The sequence below is a fragment of the Athene noctua genome, chromosome 4 (genome assembly GCF_965140245.1).
Source record: "Athene noctua chromosome 4, bAthNoc1.hap1.1, whole genome shotgun sequence".
In the NCBI taxonomy this organism is placed as follows: domain Eukaryota; kingdom Metazoa; phylum Chordata; class Aves; order Strigiformes; family Strigidae; genus Athene; species Athene noctua.
In genome coordinates this window covers 12,651,695-12,673,963 of record NC_134040.1, presented here as the reverse complement: position 1 = coordinate 12,673,963, position 22,269 = coordinate 12,651,695, and the positions used below count along the sequence as shown (strand labels likewise).

At 40.2% G+C, this 22,269-nt stretch overlaps 1 protein-coding gene across 3 annotated transcripts in view; it reads right to left on the bottom strand.

The window, feature by feature from the left end:
- The window catches only part of AFAP1 (actin filament associated protein 1), a 123,847-nt gene that overhangs the window by 24,079 nt on the left and 77,499 nt on the right, over nt 1–22,269 (bottom strand). For all 3 annotated transcript variants that reach the window (XM_074904459.1, XM_074904460.1, XM_074904461.1), the window contains exons 6-9: nt 19,829–20,008; nt 7,421–7,513; nt 5,780–5,864; nt 2,505–2,654 (exon numbers count right to left, since the gene is read on the bottom strand). In XM_074904459.1, coding sequence (XP_074760560.1) covers nt 2,505–2,654; nt 5,780–5,864; nt 7,421–7,513; nt 19,829–20,008 — 508 coding nt within the window. The remainder of the gene's footprint in view (nt 1–2,504; nt 2,655–5,779; nt 5,865–7,420; nt 7,514–19,828; nt 20,009–22,269) is intronic.

The window sequence follows — 22,269 nt, the reverse complement described above, 5'->3', positions numbered from 1 at the left end:
TCTTAGATACAGTGTCTAGGCATATAATAACATTAAATGGGCAGTGTTTTGTGGTTTTCCTTCTCTGTTCCACAGCAACAATCATTCTACACTCAAACCTTAAAATCAAGACAATGCCCAATTTTCCTGCCTTATTTAGTTTGGGAATGAAAAAAAACAAACAACAAAACCTTTTACTTTTGCTTCCACATTATCAATGGTACATGAATTCAGCATGTTGCTGCTTCCAAACAGGATATGAGGAGGGAAACAAATGATACCTTGCACAGGCCAGAATTTATGTAAAAAAATTGTCTTCCATCTCAGGTATGATTTTCATTTAATCTTGTTGAACAGCGATATCTTTGGTTTTCATTAAAACTATGACTTATCATTAATTTTCTGGATTTCCTTTCCAACATTATGGTTTGAATGTCAAAGCTTGATCCAACAGGATATAGCAGATCAGAATTGCACACATCTTGGAAGGTGCCATAAAAAGAGGAGGATGTACACAGTCCTCCAATTTTGGCTCCTTGTGATTAACACACTCTCCAGCTCCTCTCCCTCCTCTCGTAACAAAACCCCGTATAGCTGCACTATACTATAATCCCTAGAAATGGAAAACCCTTCACGTGCAAGCCAGCTGGCTTGTTTTGGAGTGAGAGTCCTTTTTTTCAGACAGTACTTGTTTTTCCCCTCTGCTCCCAAGGCATCTCTCAGAAAAGCTCTTCCAAATCCTCCTACTTCAGTTGAACTAAGCAGGATCCCATGCTTTTCCTCCCACATATCCGTACTTAAACTTTCAACAGTTGACATGACCAAAATGCCTTGACCGTCCCAGTTGGGGGATCAGCACTTCAGCTTAGCCCAGGTGGTCAAAGATCAGTGATGCTCTAAGGAAGAGCTCTGCCATGCCTTCAAGTGCAGGTGGGTTTTAGTTTCCACGCTAGCTGGGTGTCCCCTGTAGCCCCACTGGGCTTCTCCCTTTGTTCATGGGAGGTAGAGCCTTCTAAAGTGTAAAAGCCTTCAACTATGGAGCAGCCTCCCAGAGGGCACTGAACTGAGCCAAATTTCTGGTGGTGAGAAACTCCTTCTGCAAAGACTTCCTGCAGTGACCAAAGCCTAGACACTTAGACATTTTCCTATAAAACCTGCAAGTGGTGTTGAGTAGAATCAAATGCAGGCAATAATAATGGCTATGTTTATGTCCATATCCAAAATAATGATAGAAATACTAGGAATTAGACTGTACAGCTGTGGTTAATGTCTCACATAATACAGACTAACCAATGGAGTATAAGACCCTGAAAGTTTGAACTTTTATGGAAGCCAGATGCTTCGGACAATGCATCTGGCTGGACACAGCTTTTCCCAGCTGCTCTTTTGGTTGATAGATCACATCTGTACTTAGCTGATGTATAGATATAGATATACACACTCACTTTTTAATCAAAGATCATGTGAATGATTCCCATAGTGTGAATTGAGAGCCACTTAAGTTCTTGCTGGTGGTCCATGGATCTGCTTCTTTCACACTAGGCAAGCATATAATCACACTTAATGCATTGATGAGTTCTGCCAACTGCTGCCTAATAACAGATTTCTGCATTTCCCAAAATGTTCTTAGTCAATTAAAGGGGAAAAGGCAAATCCAAATTCAGAATCCAGTGCAAGTGCTTCACAGCTTTCTTTCTATGGAAATATTTTTTGGAATAGACTGGGAGAAGGGTAGGTTAGACCTTATTCATGTATGGAAGTGTTGCTTAATACTGCAGCAACAAAAGGCAAACAGAAGAATGTAAATACATGGCACTGATTGAAAATACCAGAGCTGTGAGGACATCGGCTAAGTGTCTTGCACAAACTCCCAAATTGTGAGCAAACTTTAACAGCTAAGATACAAAATGGAAGCATTTTCTGCATGCCTTTTTATAGACTTCCTTGGTGCTGCCAAGCACTACAGCTGATATATGGAGTGATCAACATCAGGAGTTAAAATAGCTTACTAGAAATTTGTTACTTCATTCAAGTTTTGCCCAATATGTATCACTTCAGGAACTCACAAACTCAAATCACTTCAGCTGAGGCCAGTCTACTGATAAGTTGATTGCTATCACATACAATCTAACCACGAGCCATTATAAAAGATCCCTCCCAAGAACCTTCCTTTAATTCCTAGCCTAGATTTATTTCATATTCCAGCTTATATTCGTTTTATATCCATTTGAAAACAGCTTGTTTCTTTCTGATTTTTGTCTACACTTCTCTTCCCCCTCACCTTTGCAAAGAGCAATGATATTCCTTCTGAGCCTGTGCTACCATTTTATTTAAAAAGTCAAGTTCTTTTAGTCTCTTTTCAAATTAAAGCTCTCGATTACTCCTCTTCCAATCTGAGTGCATTCTTCTGATGTTGGGGGAAGAATTATAGCAGTAAAAGCAATTTTAGACTAATTTCTAGGCAAGAATTGTATAAAGATTTAGTAGCAATGTGCATTTAAGACTCAAGGAGAAAAATCACTTACCACATGTTGGAACATCTTCTTCAGCTGATGAGGTCTGTTCATCTGTTGATGGCTTTTTCTTTCCTAAACTAATGATCTTCGTTATTTTTTTCCCTGTTACTTTAGTCACAGTGCCCTTGGCTTCTGATTTTGAACTTTTTTTCCTCTTGACTATCAAGAAAGCAAAAGTGCATATTTTAGTGTGTTTGAATTAACCAATGAAAAGAGAGAACCTGAATAAAAACAGTAGTTCAGACAAACAACCCTGTGCAAGATGAACATTTGCACAAAAACTGCAGACTGCAATGAGATAAACATTATATGCCGTCTCTAATGCAGATACCTATCAATAACCTCTATGCTACAAAAATCATGGCATTCAGAAGGATAAGAAAAACAAAAATCAAGCTTCCAATTTAATTTGATCTAATCAATCTGAAAGTCCCTTTCCACAGCAGCCATCACCTAATTTATCAGTATGACTGAGGTTCCTGCATATACACAAGATTAAAAATCCAACCAGACAATCCTTCATCGTTACTAAGTATTTACCTCAAAATACTTTGTTAAGTACATAACAAAGACAGAATATGCTTGCCTATCAAAAATACTCCCGCCATGTACAATTAAAGTATCTTATCAAAATGGACCTTTTAGAAAGACAAGAATTATAAATTAACTCCTAACAACTACATCAGTGGGATCAGTATAAGCATTCCGTGGTTTGAAGTTGGCACTTTTTTGTGATCACGAGGGCTTGAAAAGAAAACACTCTGCTGAAAAAAGGTGTTTTGCTAACATCCAGTCTACGCTTCCATTAACTTAATATGATACTATGGCTCTGTGCACTGAGGCGTGTTGAACTGCTGAATGTAACATGGCAAGGGCAATGGATGTCATTTTTGAAAGTGCCTACCTGACTAAAATCCTAACAAATTTTAAAAAAAAAAAAGTCTCTAAGAATAAACAGAATAAAAAAAAAAAAAAAATACTTTCTATTTGCAAAACAGAATGAATGAAATAAACTTTCAGTAATTGCATTTGGTGGCCTAATTTGCATTCCATCAGCAGAGCAAGTCTCCCTGCTAACTGACAGGGCAGCAAAAATATCCATCAACTTGCCCTGATACATGATTTTGATGAAAAATACATTTAGGAGAGTTACTGATTGAGCTGCTGTAACTTCATCCCTGACGCATCAATTCCCTTAGCAACAGGGAACATTTAGTGGTTACGGACTTGCGTAAACTGAGGAAAAAAAGACAAAATGAGAAATGACTGTATGAACTGATGAACTGGGAAGAAGAATGCACGGAAAATAGAGAAACAGTTTGGGACTCACAATGGGATAATTTATCATATTTAGTTTAATTGTTAGGATTCTTGGAACATTATTTAGAAATTGTATCTGTAGCCAACACTGTATAAATCTGTCACCTGCTGCATGCGGCGCTGAGGGGGAAAGGCAGCTTTTCAGGTGTGGATAGCTGTTTACCAGTAAACGCCAAAACAGAGATGCACATGTGCAAGCAACGGTCTAATTCTCTTCCTAAGGGAAGCGTGTTCACAACATATATTGTGCTCTCTAAACAAGCAACAATCTCCCATGTCTGAGGGAGGAAGGCCACCTGTCTCATTTGCTCATGTTTTCAGTGGGTTTTTTCTTTTCTGTCCTGTTTTTCCTTCATACTGTTGTTCTGTCCTCCTGCAGAACTGCGAGGCAACAGAAATAAGGCCTTCATGACTTAATCTTTTTGAGTCTAAAAAATATACTGATCATCTGACTGCTAGTCATTTTTTTCCACAGAAGTATTTTCCTCTCATTTCTTTCCTCACAGCAAAATGAGCAGCTGGTTAAGCACACAACAGAGGCTGGCTGGTGGGTGACAGCTGGCGATGACCATTCTCTGGAATCCCCCTTCCCACATACTCCCTAAACTTTTCCTATCCATTGTTTAAAAGATAGTGTAACTTCATCCAGAACCCCTTAAAATGATGTCATGGTATTTTGATCTTGCAGTCCTTAATGCCTATTATTTTTATTACTACATATTGAAGGTCACAATTTTCAAAAGCAATTGGTATTTTAAATTACTCTCAAGACATCTAAGCTGGGCTGGTTTTCCAGCAGCACATGGGCCATCAGCATGCCTCCTCCTGCAGGGCACCTGAGCCACCAGGCACTTTTGGACACCATGGACAACACAGTTTTTGGGTCACAGGTGGTTTTCAGCAGGTTTCGGAGACTAAACAGGACTGCACTTTTTGAAAGCTTAGTAGATTTTATCGGGTGAAATCTAACCATGTACCACAACTTCTAGAAACCACGAAACCTGATTTTGTTCCATACTGTTGGGTATGTCAGAAATCTGTATAGTCAGGAAGTGCTGGAAAATGATCCAGGGAGAAGATAAAGGAAATGAGTCAAAAGGTGAGACAGTTCTGGCACCAAGGCTAGTATTGACATTGTGCTCACTGCAGCTCACATTACCCTTCATCTTGACAGCTGCAGAAAAATGTCTTATCTAAATGATACCATTGCTATATGGCAAGTTAACGAAGTCACAGAATTTCTTCCACTCTGGAGAGGAGGGAATGGGACAGGGAAGAGCACAGAGGCTGAGAGTTTTAGATATAACTCAGGCAGAATTCCCTCTGGGTTTGGGATTTGCCTTTGTTAGATTTTAAGGACTATAAAACACACATGGCTATGAAGTAGCACATGTAAAATTATATACATATATACTCACAAACCCACTGATATTACATGATTATATACATTTTAGTATGTTAATATAAATAATCATATGTAACAGTTTATATATGTAAGTATACTATATATAAACTGTGTATATATGTGTATGTATACATACATATATATATATAAAATATGCATGGTTCTTTCCTTCTAGTATTCAGTGATAGATTTTTTGCCTAGAAGCTATACAGCCACTGTTTATGTTGCCACTATACAGTTACTAAAAACAACCGTTAGTTGCCTATAGTGGCCGCCCAAGCTCTGAAAAACTGTACTTTTGAACACACAAAAGGCCAAGTCAAAATTTCTATATTCTGTTTCTTTATACTAATTACATGGATCTTTCCTACACAATAACATCAAATGTCTTCTCTCTGCAAAATTTTAAGGATTTACTCTTAACATAATTCAGTTAAATTGAATCCTAATAAAAATATTCAAAAATTTTACTGCCTATTTTGAAGATAATAGCCAGGTATTTCACTACCTATCAGTCCCTATATGCACATATTATTTACACTAAGCATCTAAGGCGTACCTTGTTCTTTCCCATTGCACACGGTGGTGGTGCCATTTTCCACAGCACCCTCCCCATCTGAGCTTGGCCTCTCAAATGACAACTTCTGCAGGGGCAAAGAGATTAGTTGACATACAGTGTTGGCACCTTTGCCAAATGAAGTGTCATGAGTCAATTTAAAAGTTATGGTTATTATTATTTCAAGCTCTCATCCACTTGATAGTAGAACTGATAGTAGAAAAATCAGTTTTAGAGGCTTTAGAAAAGCATGAAAATCACAAAATAGTCTGTATTTGAAAGGGTAGTCAAAATGGTGAAGCAATCACAATTCCTCTTATTACATGATATACTTTTAATTAATTTCTAGACTCTAAATGTTGTTGTTTATTAATCCGCTAAGCAGTGAACAATTACATGGATCAGATAAGAATAATTTTTAAATTATTTCTTTAAATAAGGCTTCATATATGCATTTACAATTACAACGTATCAGAAAATACTGCATTCCCACAAAGTGCTTCAATACTTTCAATACATGCAAAAGAAGAGGCTTTTGAAATAAATTTTTAGCATTGATTATTCTGTTCCGTAAGGGTTGTGTATGAGAAATGGGCTGAAGCAGTACAGAGCTTATGTCAGCACAGTTTTGGTAACATTACTCATGAGCTGTGAAGCCACGAAGAAGATGCACAGATTATCACAAAAACAAATGAGAAGTTTTGCTACACTTTTTTATGGCATGCATTTTAGAAAACAATTGTTTTATGACCCTTTCAATTGCTTTGTTAATACCGTGCAAGTGTGTGCAAGCACGCAAACACAACAGCTTTTCCCTTGTGAAATCAGGAGGTCTGAGCTGTCATGGAACATGCTTTTCTCTTGGTTTCCCAGGTGCAAAGCAACATGACACTATTGACAGCGGTGTCCTTCCACCACAGGGGTAGAACTTGCCATCAGGAATTTGGTGACAAAACCTTTGCAGTGGGACTTTTAAGCAGAGCCCACAGAGGGGTCTGTTCACATGGGTGCCTTAACAGAGCAGGCGTTTAAATTGGTACTGGTAATGTACTGGTCATTTCAGTGCAGAGCTGCTCTCTTTCCTAATTCTTGCTCTCTAATTCTTCCTAATTCTTGACTCTGCTGAGTCAAGGCAAAAGAGACAACCATATGTGATATACAAGTTTCTCTACTGAGGCATGAATGCTTGAAAGGGTCTGCTAAACAGCGACTTCAGCATGCCCTGGGAGCTCTGCAAGAACTAAATTCCCCAAAATAAAAGACTTTCCCTTAAAACTTGTATAATCTTCAGCTATTCTTTCCTGACCGGCACATCCCTGCTTGCTCTTTGCATGTGACAGAGAACAGCTCTGCATCACAGCACACTTATCAGACCCCCTTAGTCTACACCCTCGTAAATGGCTAAAGAGAAGCTGCTAATGAATACGAGCCAGTCTGATGGTTGGTTGTGTCCAAATCAATAGACATAGCAGAAGTCTTAACTCTGTAGGATGTGTGCACATAACCAGCCAAACAAAAACAACACAGGGGCTAAGAGTCTGAAACAGTAGCAAAAGTAAGCAAGTATTTACATCCAGCATCTAGCAGTGCCTCTTTAGTAAGTAATCATAAGGAATTCTACATTCATCATTTTCATAAGTTTACCTTTTCCAGCTCTGTCTTGTGTACTGGAGAATTAGACAATGGCCCATCAGAGTCTACAGCTCCCGTACAGTTGCTGCAAACATCTTTGATAACCTTAGGAGACAATGCGAAACTTGTTAATTATTCATAAAATACAAATCAGAGAAATTATATATGAATAGGAAGGGAGTGGAGAAGGAGAACCACGCAGACATTTTTTAGACTGGCAGGTGTCAGGCAGGCTGTCACTACACCAATCTCTCCACTCTGCCTCCCTGAGTCATTTCACGTACGACCTGGAGGAGACATAATGTCTAGAGGTGGAAGGTTTCAGTTTCCAGACAAGAAAAGCTCCAAGACTCTCTTGAGTAAAGAAACCAACAGCGCTACTGATTTCCATGTGCTAGTTTTGCAATACGAACTCAGCTGACACAACCAAATTAATTTCATTATAATGATGAAAAAGTGGAATCAAATCCAAGGTCCCACAAGTCAAAGGACAAGAGTTTTGCATAATACACTACCCAGCTGCTTTTATACTATTGGAGAACTAATTAAGTGCTGATCAGCTTACAATTAATACTGTGTAAGGGGTTATTTCATGGCATTTTTGTATTATAATTGCACATTTACAAAGTAAATGTAAATGTGTTAGAGGGAAATAGGAATGGCATTGTCTGCTTTTAAAAAGTTGAAGAAAAACCCAGAACCCTGAATTCACTGAGATTTTGATAGAATTTGAAGAACTTGTCTCTAAATTGGAGAAACATGGATTTGATGGATGTACCACTAGGTAGATAATGAGTTGGCTGGATGGTCGCACTCAAGGGGTTGCAGTCAACGGCTCAACGTCCAAGTGGAGAGCTGTAATGAGTGGCGTTCCTCAGGGGTCTGTATAGGAACCAGTGCTGTTTAACATGTTTTTTAGCAGCATGGACAGTGGGATTGAGTGCACCCTCAGCAATTTTGCCCACAACACCAAGCTGTGTGGTGCAGTCCACACGCTGGAGGGATGTGCCATCCAGAGACGCCTTGACAGGCTTGAGAGGTGGGCCCATGCAAACCTCATGAAGTTCAACAAGGCCAAGTGCGAGGTCCTGCACATGGGCCAAGGCAATCCCAAGCACAAATACAGGCTGGGCACTAAGTAGATTGAGAGCAACCCTGCAGAGAAGGAGCTGGGGGGGTGCTGTGTGATGAGAAGCTCAAAATGACCCACCCGTGTGCACCTGCAGCCCAGGAAGCTAACCAGCAGGTCCAGGGAGGCAACTGTCCCCCTCTACTCTGCTGTGACCCCACCTAGAGTGCTGTGCCCATCGTTGGGGTCCCCCACGTAAGACAGACAGGGACCTGCCTAAGTGGGCCATGAAGATGATCAGGGGGCTGGAGCACCTCTCTTATGAGGACAGGCTGAGAGAGTTGGGGTTGTTCAGCCTGGAGAAGAGAAGGCTCTGGGGAGACCTTATAGTGGCCTTCCAGTACCTAAAGGGGGCTTACAAGAAAGCTAGAGAGGGAGTCTTTATCAGGGAGTGTAGTGATACAATGAGAGGTAGCAGTTTTAAACTGGAAAAGGGTAGATTTAGATTAGATCTAAGGAATGAATTCTTTACTGTGAGGGTGGTGAGGCCCTGGCACAGGCTGCCCAGAGAAGCTGTGGCTGCCCCCTCCCTGGCAGTGTTCAAGGCCAGGTTGGACGGGGCTTTGAGCAACCTGGGCTAGTGGAAGGTGCTCCTGCCCATAGCAGGGGGGTTGGAACCAGATGATCTTTAAGGTCCCTTCCAATCTAAACCATTCTGTGGTAATCTATGATAATTTAAAAACCTGAGACTATATAAATGTAAAAATACTTGATGAATAAAGACATTTGAGGATTCCCATGGACATAATTAAGTGTCTTATCTCTTGTGAAGTTACCACCAGCCCTGGTATGACTAGACCATCAGTCTGAAATTGCTTGTGCTGTTAAGAACAGGACCCAACTCTCCATCCAGACTCATGCTGAGGGGTGCTGAACTCTACACCACCGATTACAGCCATGCAGCCAAGCAAGGATGGCAGAGCCAAGCAAGCTAAGAAAGGTATTCTGCTCTGCTTGGAAGCATTACTACTAGACATGCAAACTTTTCTCTTTACATGTACATGTATGTGTTTACATATCCAGCTCCTCCCTTTACACTGTTCATAGCATACCCCGCTGGCAGAGGAGGATCTGGCCTGAGATTTCCTAGTTCCAGGGAAAACAGCAATTAGTTAACTGTCAAAATCCAGATTTCTTTCAAGGAGAGGAAAAGCAAAACAACAAACAACACCTTCTTAGTTTTGAACTGAACAATTTTGTTGTAGAAACTATTAAAGAGCTAAAGGTGTCACCAAACAGTCCTTTCACAGCACTAAATTTCCCTTTAAGGGTGAAACTAAACAAAAGAAATGTTTATGGGCTTACAAAGACCCTACTGCTACAACTCATGAGCACATCATAAATTACAGGCATTATATGCCATAAAGAAAGAGCACCAGCCCCATTTTACAGATGGAGAACTCGAGAACAAAAGAAAGATTAAATCACTCAGTGTCACATAAAAAAACCCAAACGTAAGCAGAGCTAGGAAATGAACCTACACTTTTATTTCCGAGCTAGTATCTTGAAACACTTTAGCATCTTTTCCTGACTGTCTGAACTTCCCTGTATCTTGTCCCAGAAACATAAGAACAGTATTTCATGGCACTTGGCATCCTTTGTAACAGAAAATTTAGATGTATCTGTTGCAGACCATTTGCACCTCAGAGTTAAATGTAGCCCTAAATTCCCCAAAATCATAAGAATTTTTTTTAGGTGTGTTGTTTTATTTTCACTTGCTGATCCTCAGTATGGTGTAAATACACTGCTGTTTTCTTCCTAGAGAAATGTGACTGTACAGTTTCTGGGAACATTCATTTCTGTCTCCTGCATGACCCTGATTCAATAGCTCATGTTTTCAGCATCTGCTCCCACCACACAGTTAGTTAATTTTGGCAAAGGCAGATAGTAATGGGAGTTACAGACAGAACAGAGGGAAATGATTTGGCAGAACTAACTGAATACTATGTGCAAAGTCATGCACTCAAGTAAATCCGGTTCTTATCATACCTCACATATTTAAGGAGAATTTAAAGTGTTTAATTGGGTTATAATTAAATTTTGATTAAAAAAATTACACACTATCAAATGGAAGTTTGTGGCAAGATCTGAAGTAAATGCATATTCAAGGATCCAACACTTCATTTAGGTTCAAGTGGCTCACTGGCAAAGACTTGCTCATCACCTTCTATGTGCAATGTAATTGTGTTTGATGCACAGCATAAAACTCATATTTCTACAGCTCACCAGGATGAAATGCCTTTAATATATAATGGTTGCCTGGATGCACTCTCTATAATTACGTTTGCAGACAGCTGCCATTAGAAATGTGGTTTTCACATGCTTATAGCTTTAACTCAAAATTTTAAGGATAAAACATTCCACCCATGTTGCCAACTTCCATAATTTCAATCACAAGACTCAGAGTTCTTGTCAATTTTTTCTATGTTCCATCTCCTGGAGTCATATGAAAACAAAAGATCACTATTTTTGTTTAAAAATATTTGTCAGAGAGTGGAGAAAGGAGGTCAGCAAACTTTTATCTACTGCAATGAAATGTGTGAAACTGAATAAATGTATCTCAATGGCTCCAAAACTAGAAAGCAAATAAAAGGAATCCCCAAATGTGTTATTTTTAATAAAATGGCATAATCTGGTAGGCTGTACTGAGAATACTTTGTAATGGTGCATACTTCATTAATAGTTTAAATTTTCTCACACATTAGAAAAAGGAAATCATTCTCTTTTTCTCACCACAAATGCCTTTGTGCATTACGTATACACACAGGGTGATCTGCCAGGAAAATCAAACTGAGATCATAAACAGACTATGTATTCAAATATTTAAAATATACGAGTAAATGTAATCAGAAAAATGAAGACCTCTCATTTCTTTGTATAGCCCACAAAACTACATACATTTAAAATAATCTTCTGTTATTCCATTGCAAGAATTTTAAATACCACAATTACCATCACAATGTTACAATTAACAGACTTCAGAACTTCCTCTTTCAAATGCAGACCTGGAAAAAGCTTGTGCAGCCTGAACTATATTACTCTTCCTTATTTATGGTATAGGAAGGTCTTGAATCCCCACCTGGATGAGGATATATACCAGTGTATTGTACTGAGTGTAATGACATGAGGAATAGAGGGGAAATATTTGCAGGTAGAAAGCTGGAAAGGTTCCCTGCCCCAAGCCCTTGATAATGATGGCTGAAGCCAGTGGAATTTCTGCCACGTGGTGTCTCTGGAATATTTCTCTCCTTAAAACTATCTTACTATACAAGCACTAACATTTACTATAAAACCTTCATACCTGCACTCAACCTACAAATTCTTGTATTTTATTTTAAATGACACCCCAGGACTGGAGGCAAAATACTTGCCTGACATTTATTCTTTCTACATTCAAAGTCAGAAGAATCAAATTAGATTTTTCCTGCTACCTTCAAAGATACAGGCTTCAGATAAAAGGCACGGGCTATGAAGTAAAATCAGAAAGTCAGCAGCTTACCAGCAAGACCCTACCACACAGAAACATCACAAATTATGAGTAGAAGTACTAAACTTGTAAATAGCTCCTAGTGGTTGATCTCTTTGGGACCTGATAAGGAAATAAGACTGAAAGTCATTCTGCGTTTGAGGAGCTCTCTCCTGGTGGGTACTGTGGGATGAGTTCAGGCTACAGGCTGTGCTTACCACAGGGGTGTTTTTACAGCATGTGTGTCGAGTTTTCATGGAACTCACAGGAGAAACTCACACTTAATATGATGGATTCCAGAAGTGATTAGGGAGAAAGCGGACAGCCTGACTGCACATTTGCTTCACTTCCGTATGTAACTGGGCTAGAAATCCATCCAGCCACTCCACCCCCTCGTCCCCATCTAACCAAATGTTTTGCAAATACAGGATTTGCTAGAAATGGGATGGGCTGTATCCCCTATCTCTGCTGCTTAACTCTGAACATAGGAATATGGTAAAGCTGAAATCTGCTTATGCACAACACAACACAGCAGAGGGAAAAGGGTTTGGCTCCAGACCTAACAGTATTTCTCATTCCCAAAACAGTCCTTTTTCAGTGCTGGAGGAGTACTGACTTTCTGGGACTCTGTCATTTTGGCATGACTAAATTCTCATTTTCTCTCTCTTTTGGATCCTTACACATTACGTATGTTAGTGTCAAACTCCTCCTCCTGAAGAGAACGCCAGAACTCTCTTAGCATTTTGCACCGAAGAAAAGACCCAAGGAGTTTAATTAGATAAATTAGAGGAAAAGCAGCCATTATTCTCATCATAGCTCGTGCTTTAAGTCTCAAAAAGAAACCCCCTTCACCTTCTCTACTGGAACACAACATTCTCAAGCATCCCCTAGCCTGCAAAGATTAATCTTCCTGCCTTATTGCCATTTGTCTGAGGAAAGGGGGGATGAGATTCTAGCAAGACTAGCAGACAGCAAGCCTATCTTTAATGTCTGTATATCCCCTTAAAAATACTTTGCTGACATATTCAACCAAGACAACCCGTGTATCATTTCTTCTCCTGCATTAATACCATGAAGTCTATTGCCATATGTGGCCACTGGATCGGGCAGAGCCCAGGAAGGAGGCGCTGGGTGGCTGGGGAGGGCGGCTGGGGGCATTGCTGCTGCAAGGGGACAGGCACCCTACGCAAGGCGAGCCCAGGTGGTGCAGAGATGCAGACCACACTTTAGGCCATAAATCTGGGCTAGGTATGATTTAAAAAAATTTCCATCCAAAGCTGCGAGTAGGAGAGAGGAGGAAGACTATCTAGCTGTGAAAGCAGGGGACCAAGTGGTTGGCCCTCCTGGGTTCTGCTGAGATCTGCTACAGCTTGTATTTGTCATTTTAGCTGGGAACCTAAAGAAAACTTAGCTCTGATAAAAAAGTAAATAGGATGTTTGTGGTTCTGTATTCATTGGTGTGTCTTTTTTTTTTTTTTTTACTTTACATATGCATCTGGTTTTTTAAGTAATATATTGTTTTCCATGGTGCCTGTCACACACTGGTTCACAGCCAAGCTGGGGTCCTCTGGCTTTGTCAAAGCACACTGGCAGCAGCCCTGCAGGCTCATGAAAGCTCTGACACACGCTCCGTCCATCGCATCTCCAGGTTAGTCCCTAAATAGCTCTTATGCAAACACAATGATCTTGCTGTGATTTGAACCAAGGTATCTAAAACCATCTCTTTGAGACAACAGAGGTGTAAGTCCTGGGAGGTTTAATTTAGTTTGCGAAGCCTTCACTGTTGGTGATGAAGTGCAGTGGAGAAAGAACCCAGCCCAACTATCTTGGGACACAGTATGTTCCTGAAGTTACTTATAAACTAATACATGCTGTATGGAAATCACTTGTACTGAGTATGTATCCCCAAACACACTTTTTCTACCCAGTTTTAAGGCATGATCATTCAGCCTTAACTGAACTCTAACAGACTCTACTCAGCTACAAAATGGAGATAATAACCTCTTTGGGGAACATTACTTAAGACAAGAAAGTAATGTATGAAGTGTTTTGAGAGCTCTAGCTGGAAATTCCCATAGAAAGTAAAACCAGCCACACAGTGTTTACAGTTATAAGCACAGTTTTGTGCTGATTTAAACTGGTAAAAGAAGAGTTCTGTCAGTAGTTTATTCTTCAGTAGAACTTAGTCCACAGTAAGTCTGGAGCCCCGAAGTTACTTGACTCCCCTCACTAGGCTCAGGGCAGTGAGAAAAACAATGTTTTCAAATACTTTTATGGGAGACAACATGCAGTTATCAGAGATGGAAGCTCATTAAGACAACCGGAATAACAGCCTTATGAGGAATGTTGCAGGGTCTTTGGATGACTGGATACAGTCACAGTCTTGGTTTTCTTCTCTCTTCAGAACAAAAAAAATCCCTCATTGCAACAAGTTCAGAACTGACTGAACATTGTTAAAATGACGGATGCAGAAACATGCCTGAAAGATTCACTGCTCAATTACAGGCCCTCAACTGAAGAGATTGCTGCAAAATGGCTGCACACCATAAAATGAAGAAAAGTTAACAAAGGGTGCCTAACATTAGGGAAAAATAAAAATCAAGGCCAGTACTCCAAAATGACAGATTATCTCTCTGGCATGATAAATCAGAAATACATTTTTGCAGGAAGCAATGCTAAGGGGAAGGCCTTGTGACCAGACACCATGGCCATTTCCTTCTTCTACAGGTCTTCTACAAGAAGCTACTTCAGAACTTAATTTCTTTGGCATCCATGTATTTCTAATATTAAGAGGAGCTTTCTGTGGCCTAGTCTGAAGGTCCTGCACACAGGACACATTCATCTGTATGAATGAAGCCACTAAACAAGCATCTTCTTGTAATACCATGTTCTAAGTAGTCTTTTTGTTTTTAATGTAGCATTACCCAGGGATGCTGACAAGTAAGTATAGTTTCACCAGTCTGTTGGATGTGCTGAAACAAACAGGCAGATTTAAGACCTTACTTGACCACAAATGCACAAAAGCACACACAGATGCACATATACTCAAGCGCGCATGGAAAAAGCTCATTTTGGGGTCAGTGTGTAACTGCACACATTTTTTTCATGTACATTTTTGTGGGAACATTTTAGGACGCAAGTCTGGAAAATTCCACCACTTTACATTGCCCACCATATTACTGGTATGATCTCAACTCTAGCCTGAATTTATACCAGTTACGCTCCTTGCTCTGAAATCATAGAATCACAGAATCATTCAGTTGGAAAAGACCCTTGTGATCATCAAGTCCAACCATCGGCCCTATTCTACAAAGTTCTCCCCTACACCATATCCTCCAAAATCTCATCTAAACAACCCTTAACCACATCCAGGGATGGTGACTCCACCACCTCCCTAGGCAGCCTATTCCACTCTCTGACCATTCTTTCTGTGAAAATTTTTTTCCTTATGTCCAGTCTAAACCTCCCCTATTGGAGTTTAAAGCTGTTCCCCCTTGTTCTGTCACTAATCACCTGTGAGAAGAGACTGGCTCCAACCTCTCCACCTATCCTTTCAGGGAGCTGCAGAGAGTGATGAGGTCTCCCCTCAGCCTTCCTCAAACTGAGCAGTCCCAGCTCCTTCAGTCGCTCCTCACAGGATCTGTTCTCCAGGCCCTTCACCAGCTCCGTTGCCCTCCTCTGCACTCGCTCCAGAACCTTGATATCTCTCTCGTATTGAGAGATACTGGACACAATACTCCAGGTGTGGCCTCACCAGTGCAGAGCACAGGGGGACTGTCACCTCCCTACTCCTGCTGGTATCCTGACAAGCTCTTTGGTGACATCAGCTATCTTTTTTTCATCAAGCATTTGTTAGCTGGTAAAACTGAAACTCCCTTTGTGGTTTCCAGTCTAGACTTCAATATGCACTAGGTTTATCAGCTGGAGTTTTTTGGTGTCATCTTTACAAAAAAGGTCTAAAATATTCAGCATTTATTTTGCACTTGTCTTCCAACAGATATTTTAAAGTGACTTGCTTAAGTAAATGTATTATATACTGATTATATCTCACTTGAAAAAAACATCATCTGGTTTACCTTTCATGGTAAAATCTGGCCTCCAAAGCCATTCTGAGCTTTTCAGGCTCAAGAGTAAAGCTTCAATTTGACAAATATATCAATTAATGAGAACGCATTGTTCCGGAGTGATAACCTGTCTCCACTGGCACATATTGGTACAGTACCTTTGACAAAGAAGGAATCTTATGATTTTAAAATGTGGTTGCAGAGGACTGTCATTGTCGGTCTCTGAATCTGCTCGTTTTATTAACTACAGAAATCACATGTAGGTGACAGAGTGCTGGAGAGGATCCTGGTCCTCTGAGTGACAGGGAGGGACAGCTCAAACCAATTCTCCCAAGCAGTGATCTCTTTCTCAGGATAGGAACTCCCTACACAAAGCATTCCTACACATGATTTTCTGAAGCTCTTTTTAAGTAAGGCTTGAATGAGTAAAAAAATAATTATTTTCGTAATAAGAAAAAATCCCTTACATTTTGCTACATTTAAAAATACAAAACCCAGTGTTTTTTTCCTCAAAAAGCTATGCTCCTTGAAAACACTGGAGCTGTTTTAAGGGCTGCACAGGCCATTTTTGATTACTGTTGGATAGGCAATCTGTATTAAACAGAACAGAGTGCTGCAGCAGTGCTAAGGACTTGGAAGTTGAGCGTACAGTAGCACTGCCATGTACTTGAAAGATCTTTTATTAATAGAGAGCTTTGCAACATGAAGGAACTAAACAAAGTGCTGTCAGACTGACTCCAAGTGCTTTGCAGATAACATACTGTCCCGCCATACACAACTTTGTTAACATGCAACTGTACTAAATAATTTATTTAGTTTTCTGAAGTAGCAGGAATGCATCTGGGATATGGAAAAGTCTAGCACTGCTTTGTCTGCCTGTGTGGCTAATGCTTGATGTACAATTAAAAAAAAAAAAAAAAAAAAATTTTAAAATGCTTTCTTTCATTTTTATGAAAGAAAGTTTGATAAATGCCAATGAATTCAGCATTACCAAACCCAAGTTTAGAACAAAACAGGAAATAATGGTACAGTTACTATGATCTAATTAGAGCGGAATTCCCTTGGGAAAGAATATGACTTCTGAATTTCTTTTCATTCCAACCACTGTTTCCGAAACTCTAGGTGAGTTAGTGGGACACTTAGATGGCGTTAGATTTTAAGACTTAAAACAAGATCCTGATGTTAGAAGAAGCCTAACAAATACATAGCTGTGATTAGTTTTTATAAAAAGACCACAGAGAGTGTATTTTCTAACCAAAGATACAAACTCCCAGTCAAAACCAAACACACACACACACACAAACTGCAAACCCCCAAAAGGTATATTCAAATATTGCAAAATAGGAAATTACAGATTAATTTTCCATTTAGTAAATCAGGCCACAGCAGAACACATATCTCAAGCTGCAATTTATGTCTCCTTCTTCTGCAGAAAAACTATCTGCCATCAGGACATTCCTACATGTTTAATTTGATAGTATTTGGAAAAATACGAAAGAAGTACCATATAAGGTTAGATCACAGCACAGCATGGAGAATGCCTGATGAGTCTTAGGCATTAAGACTTTTACATGCATTTAAAAGGCTGCATTTCAAGGTCTTAAAACAAGCTACTGAAACTGTAGTGATAGTTTCCCACACTACTTCACTGACCTTCACATTTCAAACTAGCAAAGTCCAACATAAATACTAGTAATCTGGCTAGGATCTAAAACTGCAGTCCTTGTATTGGGATTTTCCACATTTGCAAAATGAACACAATGAAGTGGAAGATGATTTTTAAGAAAGGAAAAAAGGAAGACCTGGGGAACTGCAGGCCAGTCAGTGTCACCTCTGTGCCTGACAAGGTCATAGAGCAAGACCCTCCTGGAAACTATGCTAGAGCACGTGGAAAATAAGGAGGTGACGGGTGACAGCCAACACAGCTTCACTAAGGGCAAATCATGTCTGACAGAATTGGTGGCCTTCTATGATGGGGTTACAGTGCTGGTGAATAAGGGAAGAGCAACGGATGTCATCTATCTGGACTTGTGGAAAGCATCTGACACTGTCCCACACGACATCCTTGTCTCTAAATTGGAGAGACATGGATTTGACGGATGGATCACTCGGTGGATATGGAATTGGCTGGATGGTCGCACTCAAAGAGTCAGCAGCTCAATATCCAAGGGGAGAGCAGTGACAAGTGACATTCTTCAGGGGTCTGTATAGGAACCAGTGCTGTTTAACATGGTTTTTAGCAGCATGGACAGTGGGACAGTAGGATTGAGTGCACCCTCAGCAATCACAACACCAAGCTGTGTGGTGTGGTCCACACGCTGGAGGGAAGGGATGTGTCATCCAGAGACACCTTGACAGGCTTGAGAGGTGGGCCCATGCAAACCTCATGAAGTTCAACAAGGCCAAGTGCAAGGTCCTGCACATGGGTTGGGGCAATCCCAAACACACATACAGGCTGGGCAATGAGTGGATTGAGAGCAGCCCTGTGGAGAAGGACTTGGGGGTGTTAGTGGATGGAAAAGTGACTATGACCCAGCAATGTGTGCTCACAGCCCAGAAAGCCAGTGGTATCCTGGGTTGCATCAAGAGATGTGTGGCCAACAGGTCGAGGGAGGGGTTTATCGCCCTCTACTCCACTCTCCTGAGACCCCACCTGCAGTGCTGTGCCCAGCACTGGGGCCCCCAACGTAAGAAAGACACAGGCCTGTTGGAACAGGTCCAGAGGAGGGCCATGAAGTTCATCAGGGGGCTGGAGCACCTCTCCTATAAGGACAGGCTGAGAGAGTTGGGGTTGTTCAGCTTGGAGAAGGCTCTGGGGAGACCTTATAGTGGCCTTCCAGTACCTAAAGGGGGCCTAGAAGAAAGTCAGAGAGGAAGTCTAGATCAGGGAGGGTAGCAATAGGATGAGGGGTAACAGTTTTAAACTGTGAGGGTGGTGAGGCCCTGGCACAGGTTGCCCAGAGAAGCTGTGGCTGCCCCCTCCCTGGCAGTGCTCAAGGCCAGGTTGGACGGGGCTTTGAGCAACCTGGGCTAGTGGAAGGTGTCCCTGCCCAGGGCAGGGGGTTGGAACTAGATGATCTTTAAGGTCCCTTCCAACTGAAAGCATTCCATGATTCATTCTATGACTCTGTGACAAAATCCTATTTCTCAGAAGTCTGCATTCCCAGAACAAGCCATAACAGACGCTCAACCAGGATTAGCAAACTTGAATTGATTTCAGGAAGCTGAAGGATTTTTCTCCATCCAGACAATTCAAACAGGTATCTCCTTGGGGCTCCTTTTTAAAAAAGTGACTGTGGTGTTCGTATGCCCAGTTTTTGAAGGGCAGCCTATGGCAGTAAGCTACAGTGGGAGCCATATGCCTACAGCATAGGCCATTCCAAAAAGCAACGTGGCTGTCAGCCCTTCAGCTCACTACCAGTGTGCCCTAACCACCAACACTTTCTGAGAGTAAGCCGGAGAAGAAGACGGAAGAGAATTTGCCACCTCCTCTTTCAGTGCCAGATTACTGTTTAATTTTCAGTGAAAACCATACCCAGTAGCAGCAAGAGCTGTGTAATACTCAGCTTCTGGTTGCCCAAGAAGTTGCTTTGAGGCCTGAACATTAAGTCTGTATTCCTGCAGTCCCAAATTAGATGCAATTTAAGTGTTCTGGATTTGCCTGAAAGTTTCTGTCTGTATCTCAGTTTTTAACAGCAACTGAGCGGGCAATGGAAGCAGTTAGTGGGTGGAAAAGCTCTTGGTCAGAAATCCCCCCTTACCTTTAGCCACTGTTCTGCCTGCTCTTTGCTCTGCACTGCCAGAACAAGGGCATCTGCTCCTTGGTGAGAGATTTTCAGCTCATGTTTCTTCTTTTTGCTGTCTTTGGGAATGTATGTGATACTGCAGTCATTCAGGAGCAGCTCCATCTGGGGCTGCTGGTCCTTGGAACTTTTGTAACACTAAATAAATGTAAGAAAAGTTCAAAAGTTAGATATCACCTTTCCGAACCTTGGGGGAAAGCTGTTACTATATAGATATGCTACTTTTTAATTTTTAATATTTTTCATGCACCCCTTTACCACATACCACATTGTTCAGGCAACACCAGCTTTGCTTATCTCCTTATTCCCTCTGTAAAGCAAAATTACTTCCAGACTGACATTAATAGACATCTTTTATTGCAGGACAGGTACAACATATGGAAAGCATTAAGCTTCTCTGTGTTATCCTTATGACTCAACCTTGACCTTGATGAGGTAGGAAGAGGGTGATTTAGGATATCTGTTCACATGTAACAGCAGAATAAACTTGTACAGTTAACAACTTTAAAGCCCAGATGTTTACCCTGCCCTCCAGCAACAGCCCAGCATATCAAGGCAAATCTACATCAGTGCCTACATGCTGCTCTTGCAAAGACATTGGCACATGCTTTACTCAGCTGTTCTCCTTCTTGAGATAAGTAAAAAAAAATTGTCAGTGTGGAAAGGGGGTAAAGTCCCACTTTTTCACCTAACACAGTCTAATAGCCACTGCACAAAACTTCATAATCTCCTGTTAGTTTTCATTGTAAGCTCCTGGCTAAAAAGATATGACTTAAGTGATGTTTTTTCCCCTCATTAGTAAATGCTGTCAGAGAACAGACATTTCATGCTGGACCACTGATGACCCGCTCTATGTTTGAATTGGTGATCTAAAGATGAAGGGTTCTACATTACATCACTTGTCCTGTAGACCCCATCCCTACTCTCACCTTCCAACACATCAGTGCAGCTAAGCTGTTGGAGTGCCAGACTACAGAACGTTTAACTGTGTATATGAATGCCCAGTTATTTTATTTACTTATGTAAATTTGGCTTTTGCTCATACAAATAAGAACGAAGGATTAAGAGATATCTGATAATAAAGAATGTATCTGCTAATAAAGAAGACTAATTAGTATATGCATACATAGAATAGCTGAGTATAAATGTGACAGCAACAAGCACATGAACTTTTGCATGTCTGCAGCAGTGTTGATGTCACAATGCAACTGTCAGGAAGACAGTAGCTGTTAAAAGAATGTTATAAACACTATAACTTAGGCTGAGCAAATACAGGCACCCTGAAAAACCGGCCTGTGCAAATGACTCATAATCCTCCTTCCCTTTTCAAAGCCCATTATCTCAAAGTTTCCCTAGCTTGGTCACAGATTTCAAGTTTGTAACATTAAAAAAAAAAAAGTTTTCAAACTATGAAATCGTTAAAACATACAACATTAGTCACTTTAAGAAGCAATAAACAGCATATAATTCCCTTTATATTAATTTAACTATTTTATTTATAATTATACATTAACTAAATCTGAAGTATTTAGATATTAAAGGACGTTAAGTGAAAAACGATCTCCTACTAAAAACTTATTTCTAATGTCTAATTCTAATTAAAATATTTTCATTTTATGATGACAGCTGAATTTATAACACAAGCAATTACTAATCCCTAAGAACATATATTTGTTTTACTTGCATATCTCATAAGTTAAATGTCTAAGTCTTCCTTCAAACAATAAACCAATCTTGTGTAACTTGGTCGTTAGACTCCTATTGTGATTTTTATTTTCTTAATCCCCTCTACTGATTTACTGAAAGACAATCCGTATAAGGAAAAAAAAAAAAAAGCTTTTCAGACCACACATGTGGCTAAAGGAAATGAAAACAGAAAAAACAACATTTTTATACAGAACAACAAACATAAATGTAGAAGAAATATTGTGTGACTTCAGAGAAAAATCTGTTTCTTTCCCTCTTTCTTTCTTTCTTTTGTTCAAGCTATTATCAGACAGTCCTGAAACCTGATATGATCCTGACACGTAGTGATAAAAATGTGAACTAAGGATAATGGCATTATAAAAATATAATAAAAACTGAATCACAATCAACATTCTTTTCAACATTTAAATAGAGGAGGATACAAAAATTAAATCCTCAGTAACCACTGAAAACTAGAAAATTCATTCCAACTATATTTTCAGAAACCTCATCTCTATTTCATATCCTGCCATTTCCTATACCGCCATAAGCACAAATGTACTTGTAAAGTGAACATACCTAAGCTACACTGTACTAGTGTAGAATAACGAGGTTCTACAGAAAATGTTCTATCACCTGTTAATCAGCTTTTAACATTTGGGATATTGCAGTAATTACTAGTTCCACAATTAGTTACAACTGTGGGAGGCACC